We start from the raw sequence: 18,191 nt of genomic DNA, 5'->3' as shown, positions 1-18,191 counted from the left end.
AGAGAGAGAGAGAGAGAGAGAGAGAGAGAGAGAGAGAGAGAGAGAGTTTATAACTGTCATTCTGTAAACAATTTGTGAGGAGCTCTGAGAAGATGAAGAAGTTGGAATGGCAAAGGCACCATACCTGAGCTTTGTGACTTCAGGCCTGCTTCTACTCCAGAACATCCCATGGCCAGTGGTCACTGAGGCTACTGACACTGGGTCCAAAAGGAGTGACAGAGGCACTGAGGAGGAGGAGCCACCAAACTTCCTCATACTGCCAGGAGGTCACTTACACAATCTCTCACAACCAATTAGGAGTTGACTCATTCAGCCACGCTGAGGCACGATCAGCAGGAAAGGCAGGGAGGGCAGAGACAGCGGCAAGGAAGAGACAGGAGCATCAGGATCAGAGCTCCTGCCTCCTTACACATGTGTACATGCGTGTGTGTGTGTGTGAACGTGTGAGTGTGTGTGTATGTTAAGGAATCACTACTCTAAAATATTAGGATGTATGTTAGAGATAGCACACCTCTCTAGCATAGTGAAGCCTTCAGTTCCATCTTTGGTACTAGAAAATGGAGAAAGGCTGAGAAGAAGGAAGAAAGAGAAGGAGGAAAGGAGAATCCTAGAAGGAAACACTTCAAGACATTAGTATAGGATATAGCTTTTTGGATAAAACATCCAACACAGTGGACACAGAACTGAGAGCAGGTCAGTAACAATGAAGAAATTGTAGGGCTTCTGCACAGCAAAGAAAGTTATCTACAGAATGAGGAAACAGAGCGAAGAGACAGCTGTGGAACCACAAAGTTTTACAAGTGATTCCCCTGATGGAAAATGAATACCCAGAATATATAAGGAACTTGGTAAACAAAAGCCAAATAATCCAGTTCTAAATTGGATAAAGGATACAAATTAGACACTCCATGCAAAAAGAAATTGTATGAAAAACAAAGCAAGGGTTAAACCGACAGGTGATATTTCAGTGTTGGCTGTAGAGGCTACATATGATGCAGTAGAATTAAAAAAAATGATTATCTTTTGTGTGCTAAAAGAATCTACCTGTCAGCCCAGAACACAGGAAGATAGTAATACTATGTGCAGTTTTTGATAAGTGAATGTTCATGCAGTGATTTTTTTCATAATCACTAAAGGAGCAGAGGCAGCATATACAGCCCAAGTCCACAAAGCCAGCCTAATGTTTTTACCTGAAGGGGAGGAGAGTTTGGATCATGGAAGAACACAGAACGGCATCTGCATGTTGACAATGTTTTATTCTTGCTCTGTGGTGATTATGGGGATGGGGTAGCTTGTGTGATCAATCCTCATTAAAAGTTTATATTTATGTTTTATTTTATAAAAACAAAATCATGGGACTTTCAAATTCATGAAAAATGTTTAACTTTACCAGCTGTTAAGGAAACTTAACTTAAAGTCACAATGAGATAGCTAACTACAGTTAGGATGACTGGAATCCAAAAGACACAAGCTAACAAATGTAAAAAGTTTAATTAGCCAATAAGAGAGAACAGTATGGAGGGTCAACCAATCAACCGAAGATAGATCTTCCACATAACCCCCGATTCCCTTCCACATGAGTATCTGAAGGGAATAATTTCAGCATATTAAAGAGACACCAGCATGTCCATATTTGTTGCTACACTATTCATAATAGGTGAAATATGGAATGACCTTCATATCCATCAGCTGGTGAATAAATGAAATTCATTATAAATCATGACACTCTATTATATGTACCAAAGTCTATAGAACTGTAAGACATGTATGAAGTGAAATAAGTCAGATGCAGGAGGACAAATAAGTCATGTTCTATCACACATGGAATGTGGATGCTTAAAACGATGCAACCCAACAGTGCAGTGGTGACTCCTAGAGGCAGAGAAGGTCACAGCAAGGGTGGAGATGGAAGTTCGATAATGGGGACACAGAGACTATCAGGTAGGAGTAAGGTCTCGAACTCCCACATAATGGTGAAGACTGGCAGCTCATCATAACACATCTGATAAAGAATAGAATGGAGGAACTCAAAGGCTCCACAGAGCAATGGGAATATGGACATGCTGATCACTCTGACTGGATAACATGTGTTGCACAATGTATTGAAATATCACACTGTACTCTATAACATTTCCTGTGCTTACATGTTTCCAGCCATGTTAACTACTCTGGTTTGACCATCATGCTATATGCACACAACACATTATCACAACTACGTCTCATAAACTTGTACAATTCAAGTAATTATAAGATACTGGCTAGGAATCCTAACACATGTGTAACCCTACTAGTAGAGAGGCTAAGATAAGAGAACCATGATTTCTAGGCTAGCCTGGGCTACTCAGAGAGACTTTGACTCAAAGAAACTACACTGTTCAAATTTATGTGCTTAGAAGAAAACAAATGGATCCTATTGAAATGAAAATGACTCTGATTGTAATTCATATATCTTACTAGCTGCTTTGTTTTACAGGAGGAAAATATTTGTGCCTTGGAATATTTCCTCAGTTGTCATTCTTTACAATTGTGTGGATGTCAATTTCAATTTGTTGGAAAATCCTCTCTAGCCATTTTAAAAAGACAAATGCATCTTGTTACATTTGGTTATAGCAGAAAATGAGATGATAATTTCATTTTACCTTTTTATGCCTAAGAAGCCTTGAAGCATGTTCCTAGGTTGTGGGTGGGAGGTATTCTATTGATAATCTAAGCAGGAGATCACAGGGATCAGAGTGGTAGTTAATTACTGTATTTTCAGAGAAAGTCTAGTTAGTGACTTTCTCCAAAGTTCTTTCTTTGTCTTAAAACACCCCCCCCCCACACACACACACTATTGCTGATGCCAAGAAGTGCTTGCTGACAGGATCCTGGTATGGCTGTTCCCTGAGAGGTTCTATCAGCACCTAATCAATACAGATGAAGATACTCACAGTCAGCCATTGGATTGAGCCTGGTGATTCCAATGGAAGAGCTAGGGGAAGGGCTGAAGAAGCTGAAGGGAATTGCAACCCCATACGAAGAACAATATCAACTAATTGGACCACCCAGAGCTTCCAGGGTTGAAACCACCAACCAAAGAGTATATATGGAGAGAGCCATATATATATATATATATATATATATATATATATATATGAGTATATATGGGAGTATATATGGCTCCAGATACATATGTAGCAGAGGATGGCCTTATCTGACATCAGTGGGAGAGGAGGCCCTTGGATCTGTGGAGGCTCAGTGCCCCAGAGTAGGGGGATGCTAGATCAGTGAGGCAGGAAGTGGGTGAGTGGGTGAAGGAGCACCCTCATAGAGGCAAAGGGGAAGGAGTACAAGGGGGATGTGATAGGGGGGTTTGTGGAGAGGTAACTGGGAAGGTAGATATCATTTGAAATGTAAATGAATAAAATGATTTTTTAAAAAATGGGCCACACTTTCACTGCAGGAACTAGAGATATTATAACAGGCTATCCTGCCAGTTTCAGCTGCCCTCACTGTCACATAGAGCGGTCCCCAGACATAAAAGAGAACACTGGTTCCCTAAAGCCAGATGTAACCTCTCACTGGGGTATCTCATTATTAGGAAATGATAGATATTTATAATGTTTTAAATAACTTAAATGTATAGTGAATGAAGCATTTATGTGGGGCTCATGGGAAGGTTTGGGGGGGTTTTCCTTCAACTCCTATCAAAAAAGTTTCCCCCTTTTCATCCCTCAGCACCACCCTTCTCATTTATGAGCTTTTTTCCTGAGATCTTACTGTACTCAGGCATGATAATATTTAACATTATATTGTATTATTTTCTACCCATCTTTCCCAGGAGTTTACAAATATTCCAAAGGTCTTCCAGATTCCACTGTGCCTGAGAGAATGCTCAGCGCTGAATCAATATTTGGTGAATGAAGTCATGTTCTTTCTGCTTTGACTTAGCTACTGCACATCTAGCAGAAAGTGACAAAGAGACAGAAAACCTAGCAAGCAGGACTGCTGAGCAGTGAGTGAGAATGAGAAAAGGTAGAGAGAGAAAGCAAAGGCAGGACAGCTCGGTGTTGAAAGGATCTTTGACAAGTGCAAAGTAGATACTTTTGTGGTCCTACTTTGAGGAAAGAGGCAAAGGACTGAATGAGCACAGGAACAGACCATGTAGGCTGAAGCTAGCTAACTGTTGATGTGTAATCATCTTAACCTATAAAACGTGAGCAGTTCCTGGGACGCCAACAAATAAAGCGTGTAGTTTGCAGACAGTCCAAACGGACTGGGCTGCTTAGGCAGGCAGTGAGCTCTTTATTCCTGGAAAGATTCTGGTGCAATCCACAGTGGATAGTGCTGTAAAGACGCTCTCTGTAGCTGTAGACACAGACTTTGTACACTAACCACAATGCGTCATGGTTTCTTAATTTATACATAGGCTCTTTGCACAGCCCATTTAAAAGTCCTCAGTGACAGACAAAAGGCGAACTTAAGCCAATAGGGTTAAATAATTTTTAAATGTCAGTGGTTATTAATCCTAGTAGTAAAACCATGAAACGCATTGTGCTGCGTACAGGATGTGCATAGGAGCTTTGGAGCTAGGAGGCACATCAGAGAAGAGCTGTGACACTCATGTTCATACAACCCTGCTCCTGCTCTTTGCTGGCTTTGTAGCTCGGAGCAAGACACTGAGATTCTATGGTTCATTTGCCTAATCTGTAGATGGGAACAGTGATATTTAACATACAGTGGGATCAGGGACAGTGATATTTAACATATCATGTGGTTCTACAGAAGGGGCCAATGTAGGATGCTAGTAAAGTGTCAGCATTTTAGTTAATTGTCACTATCCCAATGTCATCCTGATGTCATTAGATACTGGATAAGTAAAAGCTTCTTTAGGAGATGCTGTTACTCCTCTGTAGGCAGGTATCCCAGAAGACTTACTAGGCTGACTGGGACCTATTGTTATGAAAAATGATACAACATTTAATCGTGGTGGCAGGTGGAGAGATGGGGTTCAATTTGTGCTCTGGCCCATGAGATGGAGAATCAAAACCAGAGGTAATGGCAAGCGTCAGCAACGGCTACTCTATTCCCGAAGGAGAGGTCACGCTGCCAGTCTTAAAAGAAATGTCTTCGGAATTCATTAAGGGAGAGCACAAAGCAGATACTCATAGATGAAAATCTCTAAAGGTCATTTGAAAAAAAGACGGTTTTCTTTCCCTTTCGACTGCCACCGACTTATGCAGCTAATGGTCTCGCACGTGACCGTGTGTTCAAGCTGGGCTGAAAAGGAAGCGAGCCCAATTAGGCCAGGAATGAAAACAGGCTGGGCTGAGTGCTGGAGATGGCAGAGGGACCACAAGGAAATGTGGTGTGTATCAGGTCAGTGTATTACCTCTCTCCCTGCTAATCACTCTGCATAAAGCCCCAGCAGGAAATCATTGTCTCCAAGTGAATCACAGCAATTTTATAATGAAAGAAATGAGGGCTCTCTCTAAGCAGCTCCCCACATCATTTGCAGGGAAGAGGCTGCAGGCAGACACATAAACAAGGATATTCAGATTCTACAATATTGTGGCAAAAAAAGGGAACTGCAAGCATGCATGTGTGCTCGTGCTGGAGAACAGTGTGCCCTGGAGTGGATGAGTCAAGGAACCCAGAGGCATGAAGAAATGGCTTTTCTTCAGTTCCTTGACCGTTCAAATGATTTTGTGTACTTGGGATATACCCTTAGGTCAATAGTTCTTAACATGTGGTTGCAACCCCTTTGGGGGTCAGGTGAGCCTTTCATAGGGGTTGCCTAAGACGATCAGAAAACAGTCAATTACATTATGATTCGCAACAGTAGAAAAATTGCAGTTATGAAGTAGTAATGAAAATAATGTTATGGTTTGGGGTCATCACAGCATGAGGAACTGTATTAAAGGGTTACGGTGTTAAGAAGGCTGACCACTGCCTTGTGTGAAGCCATAAAGAAAAAAAAAAGGCCTTCCTTACAAAGGGGACAAGAAATTTATGTGAGATACTTAGTTAAAAAGATCTAGAAACTAAATGGTTAAAAGCAGGGTACACAAAATAGAAAACAGCATGTAGGGCATATATAACACCACAAAGCCAGTTTTGGCCAAATGCAAAGGCAAGGAGAGGAGACAGTATGGAGAGAGAGAGGAAAGGAAAGAGAAAGGGAGTGAGGGAAGGAGACATTTATGGCACCCTGGAGCATATAGTAGTTTAGTGAGAAGATTACACACTCCCACGAACAAATCCCAGCTCAGCATTCTGCACTGAATGACTGTGCATAAATTAATTGATGTATCAGGTTGACTTGTTAATTAAAAATGGATATTGATGATTAGCTTTTCTGGGGATAGCAATGACCCATGCTCTAACATAAGGAAAGTTCCTGTGTGCCTCATTTCTGTTTGTGGTCTTCAGTTTCCATGGCAAGGATTAGGTCATGTGGAATAGAGCATGAGGAAGCAGGTTGGTCTCCTGTTGCCCTGGGAAGCTGCTGCTCTGTAGACTGCACACCATTCACCAGTGCACACCCACAGGATTCCGCACCGCCTCCCATCTTCTTTCAGCAAGCACCCACAAGGGAAGCATGAACCTGTGCAACAAAATTCTCTTGTGCAAAATAAGCAAACGGGTAAAGAGCATCACAGATGAAAGGACAGAAAGCTTGGAGCAGTGTGGAGATTAGAAGCCAGCCCCTTGCAACCTGGCTGTCACCACGAGCAGAGGAGAGCTAAGGGCACTGATGTCATTCTATTCATCTAGCTTCTATTTATTAATTGCAGGTGCCAAGACCATGGTGGTCATATATTGCACTAGCATAGAAGATGAAGAAGGTTAAGTCCATGTTAATTCTTGCTGGAGAGAAGCAGATTAATCCCATTTGAAACAGGCATTGATCACTGTGATACTCAGAATGCTAACTAAAGGGCTACATGAACTATGCCAGAAGATAATCAATAGTTTCCCCGTCCTGCTGCACTGAGCTGGGGAGAGAAGAGATGGGGGAGGAAGAAGACAGAAAAGGGCAAGGGGGATGAATCAGAGCCAACATTGGGAAGATAAAAAATAAGAAACAGAGTCACTATGCCCAGGAACAAAGGAATAAGTAGCCCAGTGTACAAGACAGACAACTTAGGAAAAACAGAAGCAAAGAGACAGAGAACAGGGGGACATCAAGCTCTCTCCAGTAAAACCAGGGCAACTGCTTTGTACACATCTGAGCCTTTGATTCAGAAAAAAGAAGCCTGAGAAGGGAATACTATGAGATAATGATTCTCAGGAGCCTGTGGTCAGCTATGCTAATATTTACTGATATCCCATGTACAGTATACTAAATGTATACCCTTATACTAAAAAGGTCATACTGTTAGCATGTGTGTACAGGGCTGAAGCCCCCTCCCAAACAGTCACTGAAAGCTTGTTTTGAGGCTGGAGATCCTGCAAACGTGCCTGCTACAATGCTACAGAGTTAATTATTCCTCCCTGCTCAGCCCAGAGGCCAGGGTTTCTATCACCTTGGCTACACAGCAGCAAGAAGTTGATGAGGAGATCAGAGACTAGTGAATGAAGGGGAAAGGGACAGGGGCTGAGCAGCAAGAGCTGTGCTGGAAACAGCTGAGAGAAAATGAGGCATTTAGAATGATGCTACATGTCAATTATTAATAACTCCCCTGATTCTGAGGAAGGGTTTTAGGTATGCCTTTCATACAGTCTAGCTTCTGGCTTTCTCTCATATATTTTCTGCCTTTATGCCTTTCCCTAGTGAATTCTTTTTCTAGTTCAAAATTGGTTTCCTCTTGTGTTTTCTGCTATTTTTCAAAGTTCTCCTGGGTTAGGGTGCCCCCTCTCTCTTTTGCTCCTAGTAACTCACATGTATTTTTACTATGACATTCAATTCACCCTAGCAAACTTTACTGATTCTATGTCTTTCTATCCTGAATGTTCTGTGCTAATTCATCTCTCTTCTCCCATACCATGACTATCTGTCCAGACAGTTCTTTAGGCAAAACTATATCCTATTGGTCTTTGGGTGCCAGCACTTAGCTTGGTGCCTAGAATTTTTTAATATGCTTTTGAAAAAATTTGACATGAACAGATTTAGTCTGTCATTATTTTACCTTTGTCATTTAATGCTTTTGTTAGAATCATTACAGAATTTCCACAACACATTGCTCTTGACCTCAAATCTATGCTACTAATAGCTAAGGGCATACGTCCAATATCCTTCTCCGCTCCCTCAGCTATTGGTCTAACATTAAACTTGATACTGATGTCCTCGGGTTACTTCTAGCTATGTATTTCTTATTCTGTCCTTCCAAAAAACACAAAACAAAAACAAAAACGAAATCAAACATTTGATCAGGTTGCATGAACCACCTTTCCTAGATAAGTGTAGCTTCCAGCCCTGAACAAAGAAGCCTTTCTTTGCAAAAACTGGAGACCACCACGGAAAACCATAACTAGACATAAAATAGAGATCAGTGAGTTGTGGGGAGCCCATCCTTAGTGAATACACCTACATCCCATCTCCTGCTAGCGGAAGATGTAGGAAGAATGGCTGGAAAGATTGTAAGAGCCAGAAGTATACTATGAAATGTCTCTTCTAGAAATGATTGCATGAAAAAGCCCAGAACAATGGTGACATCAGTGAATATGTTAACATGGAAGCATGAGAATATTTTATTGGGTCCATAAGTAGACAAATGATTATAGGAAACTAATGACTTCTGAGAAAAGAAGAACAATAGTAAAAATATGCTATTAACTTGAGAGTTGGGTGTACAAGGGAGGAGTTCAAGAAAAAGTAGCTGAGAGTGGCAGGAAGGAGGAAAGAGAAGTAAAGTGATAAAAAAATACTTTCAAAAACTCAAAATATAATAAGCCCATAGTTGTAAGACACAAAACTAAAATTTGAAAACAAAAAGTCTCATGTCTTTTCTCCTCAGTGCTTAAACTAAAATCCATATTAATGTTCAAATATTTGGGGGCAAAGACAACTAACTGGGAATCAGATGTGTTTCTTTGCTATCAGCGATTCACCAGTGTCAGGGATTTTGAGCCACTGGGGACTCTAGGGGTGAAAGGGAAGTTCAGAGCAGCTGCTCTGTGAGAATGGGCAGCTGTATGGAGACCTGTTCTTTCAGTTTCATACACTGGACTTTCTGGTCCAATTGTATTTGAAAACAAGCAGAGTTCACAGACTGATTTCTGGGGCTCTCATCTCTTCCTCAGTGCCTATGTTAAGAGTCTCTGACTTCTGACAGAATCACCCCTGCTTAATGGTCAATCCAAAGGACAACTATTTACTGAAATGTTCTATGATTCCTTCAGTCAGCCATGGGTGATTGTTGTGTTTGAATCTAAAACGTTACCCATGGGCTTTCATGTTTGGATGCTTGATCCCTACGTGGTGGAGCTGTACTGGGAAGCTATGTGATGTTTAGGAGAGAAAGCCTGACTGTTAAAAGTAGATCAGGCCTTTGGGGTATAAGCTGTAAGGCTTAGCCCCTGGTCTGAGCCTTACTCTCTGCTGTCAGTTTCCTCACTATGAGAACAACCACTGTCATATCTTATGTTTCCATAGATGGAGCTTGCTCTCTCCCTGACTTTTGCCTCCATGACAGACTAAAACTCTCTGTAACTGTGAGCCAATATAAATCTTTCTGGCCACATGAAAGCATTTGAGGTTTTGTGTTGGATCCTGGAGTAAATGAATATACTTACCTCCACCATATGTAGTCTGCTCAGAAAGCCATCCAGCTGCACAAAGACCAGAGACGCTTGGAAATCCCATGCCCTGACTTCAGAGCCCTCCTTGAAGTAAGTATGGAGATGTTCCCTTCTGTCCTGAAATGCCTGTTTGAAGAAACTTAAGGTATCTGAGACCACTTGCAGTTTTCTCTGACTCTCTTCCACTTCACTTCTCAGGAGGTCTGCTGGGCTGAGGTAATTAGAGGCCTGGGAGATAAGTAAATTAGTATCTATGAGTATGGTGACAGCTATAGGATAACCCATAACTATGTCAACACTGTCTTAGAAACAAATAGTTACCCGTGTGATATTTTTCACAAGTACCACACAGAAAACTTCTGCCCAAGTTTCCAATTCCACAGGTGACCTTGGGCCAGTGTTTAAATCCGACAATCTACATGTTTCTTCAGTCACAGTGTGTCTTTGAACCACACTGTGATTTGACAAATGATTGGCGAGATACCAGGAAGCACCATGGGACTTAGCTGGGTCAGCTGGATCTGGGCAGATATCGATCCCAACATGCTCTTTTGTGACTTAATGGCTTGAAAAGCAAAATAATTTCAATGCAAGAATTTGTTGGGCCATGTCTATTTCTCTCTTTCTAAGAGATTTGAACCTGAGAACTGGGAAGCTCGGCTATTGGATAGTCCCTGTCACCAACCCAGGGAGCAGCAGAGAATACTGGGTTTGGATGGTATCATCTGAAACCACAACGTTAGTCAGTCTTCTCTGGGATTTTCAAAGCATGGTAGCTAACAGTGTTCTCTATTGATGTTCCATTTTGTCTCCTTGTACTTTCAACTAAAAGTCCACATCAGTAATGAGGGTAACATGTAGATGTTCGAGACAAACACTCCAGGTATGGGTGCTGCTTTGGGTGAACCTTGACCAACACTTTTAAATAAGTGGTAATTCTAAGACCCTTCTTGCCCCCTCATCTGATGACTGACTAGGATTATAAATGTTGCATCATTCTGTAGCCTCAACACCCTCAGAGGATGCCAGTTACTATGAGCCATTCTATGAGCTTGCTCATTGTTTTCTAAGGGCTGACTGTCTTTAGGTGCCAAAAGAAGTCACTATGGAGGAAAGGCCACCCAAGCCAAGGCTTCTAGTTCCACTTACAGATGCATTCTTTAAGATTCATACTGTCTTAGTCCTATAGGAATCCCTAAGGGGGAGCAGGAAAGCCAGCATTGTGGTACACAGCTGAATTCCCATCTGTTTGGAAAGGTGAGGCAGGAGGATTGCAAGTTTAAGTTTAAAGCTAGGCTGGGAAATATAACAAGGTCATGTCTCAAAATAAAATTTAAAAATATGGGCCTTGGGTTCAACATCAAATAAAAACAAAACAAAAAATAACCACCATCAGCAACAAAAAGCAGAGGAGCGTTCTGTGCAGTCCAAGCAGCAGCAGCATCTTGAAAGTCCATGGCTAAACAGCTTTGAGCATGTGCGAGACACAGATCTCATTGGCATCATTACACTGAAGCCTCTTACTGACCCCCATGAGAGTTTTTCTTTTTGGAGCACCATTATGAACAGGACATTGAGGCACAGAGGAGGTAAGTGGCTTGTGTTAGAATGCACGGCTCACACGTAGTAAGTCAGAAACAGAACTTTATTCAGAGGCATCTGTCTTATTTACTAGGCTCCACTGGTGACACAACACCAATCCTTCATACAGATCACGAAGGAGGTTGCCTTCTCCAGGACTTATGTATAAAGTAAGGAGACACTGAGCCACTCCAGTGTTAGCATTAGGGAAAACCTCTTTATAAACTTCTGGCTTGAGAAAATATAAAATTCAAGTGAGAGAATTCTTGGACCGTAATTACTTCCATGCCTAGGGAAACACACATTTTACTCTTCCATATGCCTTTGTGCCAACCAACCCCTGGGGAGAAGTTTCTGGGATGCCTGATCAGCTCACCTGCTGGATAAGGAGGTTGCAGACTTCCTGGAGCAGCACTGTGAGCCGCCCTGGAGAGCGGTACCATTTGCAGGTGGCCCAAATCAGACAGACCACATGGAGCAGAGGCCGAAGCCTGTCCTTCACCTCAGGAAACTCCACATTTTCCAGCATGTCCAGGTGTTGCTGGAGCGGTAACAGGTGCACATGGATGTCCTGGGCCTCTGTCAGGGCTGGAAGGAATCAGAGATGGTCAGCTATCCCTGCTGGGTCACCACCTACCTCATGGAGCCCCTGTGGCTGGAGAGTGAAGAGTTGGCAATGCTAAGGCTACAGTTTCTTCTTGACCTGAGAAGACAGCCAGTAGATGGGTTCAGAAAGCTTCTTCTTCCTCTATAGAAAGTCTGAAACCTAGGACACTCTGAAAACTCTAGAATGATGGACTAAGAAATCCTCTGACAACATTCTTGTACCAGGATTTCTTCCTGGCTTTCTCAGCTTGTCTTGGTTATGGTTTCTTTTGCTGTGATGAAACACCATGGCCAAAGCAATTTGGAGAAGAAAGGGTTTATTCAGCTTATTCTTCCATATCACAGTTCATGGTTGAAGGAAGTCAGGATAGGAACTCAAGCAAGACAGGACCCTGGAGGCAGGAGCAGATGCAGAAGCCAGGGAAGAGTGCTGCTTACTGGCTTGTCCCAAATTCCTTGCTCATTCTGATTTCTTATAGAACCCAGGACCAATCCAGGGATGACCCCACTCACAATAGGCTGGGCACTCCCCAATCAATCATTAATTAAGAAAATGGCCTACAGGCTTGCCTACAGTCCAATCTTATAGAGGCATTTTCTCAGTTAAGGCTCCTTTCTCTCTGATGACTAGCTTGTGTCAAGTTACCATAAAACTAGCTAGCACACAGCCCCCCGTCTGCAGCTCCATTTTAGCAGACCCTCTGCGTTGATTAATGCTTGTTCATGACTTTGATGCTGCTATCACAAAGATGACATATAGACAGCCAATGGGACAAGTGTAAACCAGAAGAGTGTGCCTTTAAACAATGACCAGGAACCACTCAATTCTATGATTTAAGACACATTTAACATCAGCCTCAAAAGTAAGCTGCTCTGGAAGGTAATTTCACAAGTCCTCATGGGAACAGGAGGCAGTGTAAATGGCCTCTTCCTGGAGAGCAACACAGTGCCAGGACTGTACCTTACAGTTAATAAACAGCAGTGTCTCTGGTGAGGCTTTAATAGAAACTTTTGTGAGTGAGTGTTTATGAAAGAGAAGTCACAGGGGATGGAGGAGTGGTGTGAGCTGAGGATGGCAAGATGCTGCTGGTTTTCAAAGCCAGAGCTGTTCTGCCACCACTCTTTTTTTTGTTCTTTTGTTTTTCGAGACAGGGTTTCTCTGTGTAGCCCTGGCTGTCCTGGAACTCACTCTGTAGACCAGGCTAGCCTCAAACTCTCGAACTCAGAAATCCACCTGCCTCTGCCTCCCAAGTGCTGGGATTAAAGGCGTGCGCCACCACCGCCTGGCCTGCCACCACTCTTGAATACAACCCTGAGGGAGAAGCCTTCGGCAGTCATCCTGTGGTAACTGACAGGAGAATATAGGAATGTTGGTAGCACTGACATGTACATAGCAACCCAGAGGAAATGGGGACCAGACTGAAGTGAAGAGCTGCAGATGTTTCCCCCCTGGGACAGGTGGTGTCTATGAGAGCAGGTAGACTTAGGTCATATTTTATGGATGAGGCTCCACATCTACCCTAACCTAAAGGAAACTCAAAACATCCCTGATTTAGCTGCAACCTTCAATCTATCTCGAATTTTTCTACCACCAGACATAAGACATCCTGTAAGACTTAAATGATCCCCTAGGCTCACTGTGTAACTCCACCAGCCCTGTTTGCCTGAAAAAGAGGAGTGGTACCCCTGTTAATTCTTCTGAGCCTCTGATTGAGTTACCATGAGGCCCAAGGGACAAAGGACATATGGGTATGGGGCCTTGTACTTTATATCTCAAGTGATATGAGTCAGGCAGATGACATGGCACTCGGATAAGAGCAGTAATTCTGTGTGGGAAGCTGACAGTGAGTATTAGAACCATTGAGTTGGGGCAGCAGACCTTAATATCGAACAGCCATTCTAAAGAGTATGGGCCCTGGCTTCACACGTGTTGTTGACAGCCGAGGTTGAGACACAGGCACAGGGCAGAAGAAGCTGAGGCATATGCATAGGAGCCTTCTCTTTGTCAACCTGTGTGGAGGGCCTTTAAAACTCAAATCTTTCTTTACACAACTGGACATCTGGACATTCACTTAATTGTTTTAAGACCATAATATTTGGGAAAACATGGGTTGTTCTCTACTTCAAGCAAAGAGTGATTACTTTGATTGAAAAACAATGTTGACAGGTAGAGCTAGGACTATACCTGGCTTTGTTGTTTTGTTTTGTTTTCAAAGATACTTTTCTCTCAGTTTCTGAAGGATACTGGTTGCTATCTCCTCTTGGATCCCCAAAGGCAACAATTCTCAAGTCTCTTATATAAAATACTATGGTGCTGGCATATAAGCTGCACTGTCCTCTGTGTATCTGAGATCTTCTCTCTGTCACTTAGACTACCCAGCACAGTGACAGTGCTGAGCAGTCGCTCAGCTGCATGTCCTATTTTGTGCTGGGGTAGAACCTAAGGCCCCATGACTGTCAAGCACTCACACTGTCACTGAGCTTGACTTAGCCCATTGAGTAAGTTCCAAACTTAACATTTTTGAGAATTTGATACACAAGTACCATTTATTTATATTACTTCCACCCTTCCCTCTTACCCCTCAAACTCCTTCCATGCCTCCTCACTCCCTCTCAAACTTGTGATCTTTTCTTCTCCATTATAGGTACATATAGACCTGTGTGTATTATGTGATATATATATATATGTATATGTATATGTATATGTATGTGTATATGTATGTGTATATATATATGAACATATGTATGTATATATGTATATACATATATATGTGTGTATATCTATAACACACATATAAACATATGTGTATATATATATGGCCTACTGAGTCAATTTGGTGTTATCCATATGTATATGTGTTTAGCATGGACCACCTGTGATTAGATAACATATTGTGGACCTTGTACCTAGAGAAAAGTAATTTTCCTTCTCTCAGCAGCCACTAATTACCTGTAGCTCTTCATCCAGGGGTGATAGTCTCCCTTTTCAGCAAAAGGAGAATTCTTTGATGAGAGTGAAAGCTACACTTATATGTGTGTAAATGGACAAGTATTTCGACCAGAATTAGAAATCATATTAGTGTAGGGAAATAGTAACAAATTCACCTCTAGATCCTGTGACATCACTAGCCATTGGCTAAATTTGTAGTGCCTGGTATGAACTCCTTGCCCATTGAACAGGTCTTACATTCAATTACAAAGCTATCCTTTACCCCCAAAACAAAAGTACCATTATCACACCATTGGGGATATCTTGCTAGGCCAGTCTTTGATGTGATCAGTAGGCTTTATAGGTGGATAGAACTATTACTGATCACTCTTCTCCCCTGTCAGCTTGAATAGCACCTTAAGTCTTCAGGATCAGTTCTAGTTGGATTCTTCCAAATCCTCTGTCCAAACTGTGTCCTGTCTTCAACAATAGGATCTTACCTTCAAGTTTTGGGTGGCAATCAAAGGTAATGGTAATAGTATATATTCTTTGGAGTGTCTCTTGAACCCAAGCAACAACTTAGCGATTTTCCATGCCTGTTAGAGAGTTATAGTTCCTATAGGGGAGAATTGTAACCCTATGTGGTATAATACACACACACACACACACACACACACACACAACTTAAGGTTATTTCTCTCTCCTTCCCCCTCTTAATTACTCTTTTGTTGCTTCTGCACTTGCATCTGGCCAAAGACTCACATCTAAAGACTCAGTACTTGGAGCCACAATTTGAGAGAACATGCTGAGTTTGTCTTTTTGGGCCCAGGTCAACTCATTCAGTGTAATTTCCAGTTCCAACTATTACCTGCAAATTTTACAATTTACTTTACTTTTCAGATGAGTAGGATCCCAGCATGTATATGTACTACATTTTCACCAGCTGAAGGACATTTTGGGTCCTTCCATTTCATAACTACTCTGAATAAAACAGCAGTGAACATGGCACTTATCTGTGGAGTAGGATGTCAGGTCTTTTGCACATATGACAAGAATGGTTTAGTTAAGCCATATGGTCTAGTTTTTTAAGGTTTTTGTTTGTTTGTTTTTGAGACAGGTTTTTTTCTGCATAATATCCCAGGCTGTCCTGTACTCACTCTGTAGACCAGGCTGGCCTCAAACTCATAGAGATCCTCATGCATCTGCCTTTCAGGTGCTGGGATTAAAGATGTGTGCCACCATTTTTAGTGTGCGACTATTTTCAGCATTTTAAAGAGTTCTCCCCCACTGATTTCCAAAGTAGCTTTAACAGTTTGTAGTAGGATTCTCCTGTGCCCCAGCATCTTCTGCATTGGCTGTTTTGTTCTTCACACTCTGACTGGGGTAAGATGGAATTTCAAAGCAATTTTAGTTTGCATTTCCCTAATAGTTAAGGATGCTGAACACTTTTAAAGATGCATCTTTTGAGAAGTCTCTGTTCAGTTACAGAGCCCATATTTCATAGGGTTGTTTGTTTTCTAGACTTTTTTGTTTTTTGAGTTCTTGGCATATTCTGGAAATTCATTCTCTAGTAGATGTCTAGTTGATGAAGATTTCCTCCCACCCTGTGGGTTTTCTCTTCACTTCATTGTTTTTTTTATTTGTTTGTTTGTGAGGTTATTTTTTTTTTCTGTATAGAAGCTTTTCAGTGTAATGAGGTCCTATTCTTTAACTGGTCACTTTAATTCCTGAGTGAATGGAGTCCAGTTCAGACAGTCCTTTCTCACTCTTACATCCTGGAGAGTATTGTTTATGTCTTCTTCTGGCAACTTCAGTGTTTCAGGAACCACACTGAGGCCTCTGATCCATTTGCAGTTGATGTTTGTGCAGAGTAATAGATATGGGGCCTCCTTTCATCCTACCGTGGACATCCAGTTTTCACAGCACCATTTGTTAACAATGCTTTCTTTCCTCCAGTGTGTATTTTGGGCACCTTTGTCAATATAAGATAGCTGTAATCATGAGTACTCATGCTTGTGTTTTCTGTTTTGTTGTTATTCTATGTGTATGTTTATATGCTAGTCCTATGCTATGTTTATTATTATAGCTTGAAATCTGATATGCCATACTGCGGTGTGTGTGTGTGTGTGTGTGTGGCACAGGCACAGGTACAAGCAAGAGATCAGAGCTGGAAGTCAAATGTATTGCTGCTATGAATCTCTACCTTTTCCACTTAAGACAAGGTATCTTACTGGACTGATTTCTTGTCAACTAGGATGGCTGACCAGAAACTCTAGGGCTATGTATTCTTTGTCCTGCAATGCTGGCTTTATAGGTACAAATCTCTACAGCCAACATTTATGTGGGTGCTAGGGTTTGAACTCAGGTCCTCATGCTTGCAGAGAAAGTGGTTGTACTGAGACATCTTTCTACCAGCCTATTTTAGATTTTGTATAGTTATATGTTGTATTTACTTATTTAAACTTTGACAGGCATATACAATCATTTGCTGGTAAACCTATAATGACAAACTATAAGGGAAAGGTATCCATTTGCTGATTTCTGATATAAATATTCATAACATGTGAACTATGTCCAGTTTTAAGCTACTGGCTTATCTGAGTACATCTCAGGGAGTAGTGATGGGAAATTAAGAGAGATGTACAGAAAAGTGGGCCAGCCCTCCGTGGCTCCAGTTCAGCCCAGGGCTTTGCCTTCTTCCCAGACATTCTACCTTCAAACATCTCTGATTGGAGCTATGACTTCATTGTACCCCCCCCCCCCCGGAAAGTCAGGTGTTGAGTCAGGTGTTGAAAATGATTGGGCAATGGGAAGAACTAACTAGAGGAGCTGATTAGGCAATGAGGGCTCCTCCCTTGTGCCTAGGATTAAAGGCTTCTTGTACCATTCTGCTAGCTTGCCTTCCACCTCCATACGTGAAGACAGAACATTTCTCCCTCCACAGGTTGCAGCAACCACGAGCCATCCTGCAGGAGGAGAACAACCCTTACTAGACAACTGAACTCCTTGGTTATAGTCTTGACCTTCACAGTCTCCAAAGCAGTGACAACTAAATGACCCAGTCTGTAGTGGCTGTTAGGGCAGTATAGGTACACCAAGATAATTGGAAACCAGGTTGTTCTATGTCAACTGTTCCTGACAATGACCAGCAAGCGAACTCCCTAGCAAGATATCCTTGCCCCCAAGGGGACAGTCAACTCTACTTGCTGTTTTCCAAGCATCCTCAACTTCTAATCAATTCACTTTCCAATCATATTTGCTCCCACACTTCGACCAGTGCTCACTCCCAGATACTCCACTTCCTCCATCACTCTTTAGTCTGTACAAAGCAAATGAACTGGCCAACTGTGGC

At 42.0% G+C, this 18,191-nt stretch overlaps 1 protein-coding gene across 1 annotated transcript in view; it reads right to left on the bottom strand.

Moving 5' to 3' along the window:
* Dnah9 (dynein axonemal heavy chain 9) overlaps positions 1-18,191 on the bottom strand; it is a 315,810-nt gene that overhangs the window by 280,655 nt on the left and 16,964 nt on the right. Inside the window, exons 5-6 of the mRNA XM_028783166.1 lie at positions 11,681-11,892; positions 9,718-9,951 (exon numbers count right to left, since the gene is read on the bottom strand). Coding sequence (XP_028638999.1) covers positions 9,718-9,951; positions 11,681-11,892 — 446 coding nt within the window. The remainder of the gene's footprint in view (positions 1-9,717; positions 9,952-11,680; positions 11,893-18,191) is intronic.

The sequence above is a fragment of the Grammomys surdaster genome, unplaced genomic scaffold (genome assembly GCF_004785775.1).
Source record: "Grammomys surdaster isolate TR1022 unplaced genomic scaffold, NIH_TR_1.0 1019, whole genome shotgun sequence".
Lineage (NCBI taxonomy): Eukaryota > Metazoa > Chordata > Mammalia > Rodentia > Muridae > Grammomys > Grammomys surdaster.
Note: the sequence above shows the minus strand (reverse complement) of the source record. Positions and strands in the feature narration are given on the sequence as shown.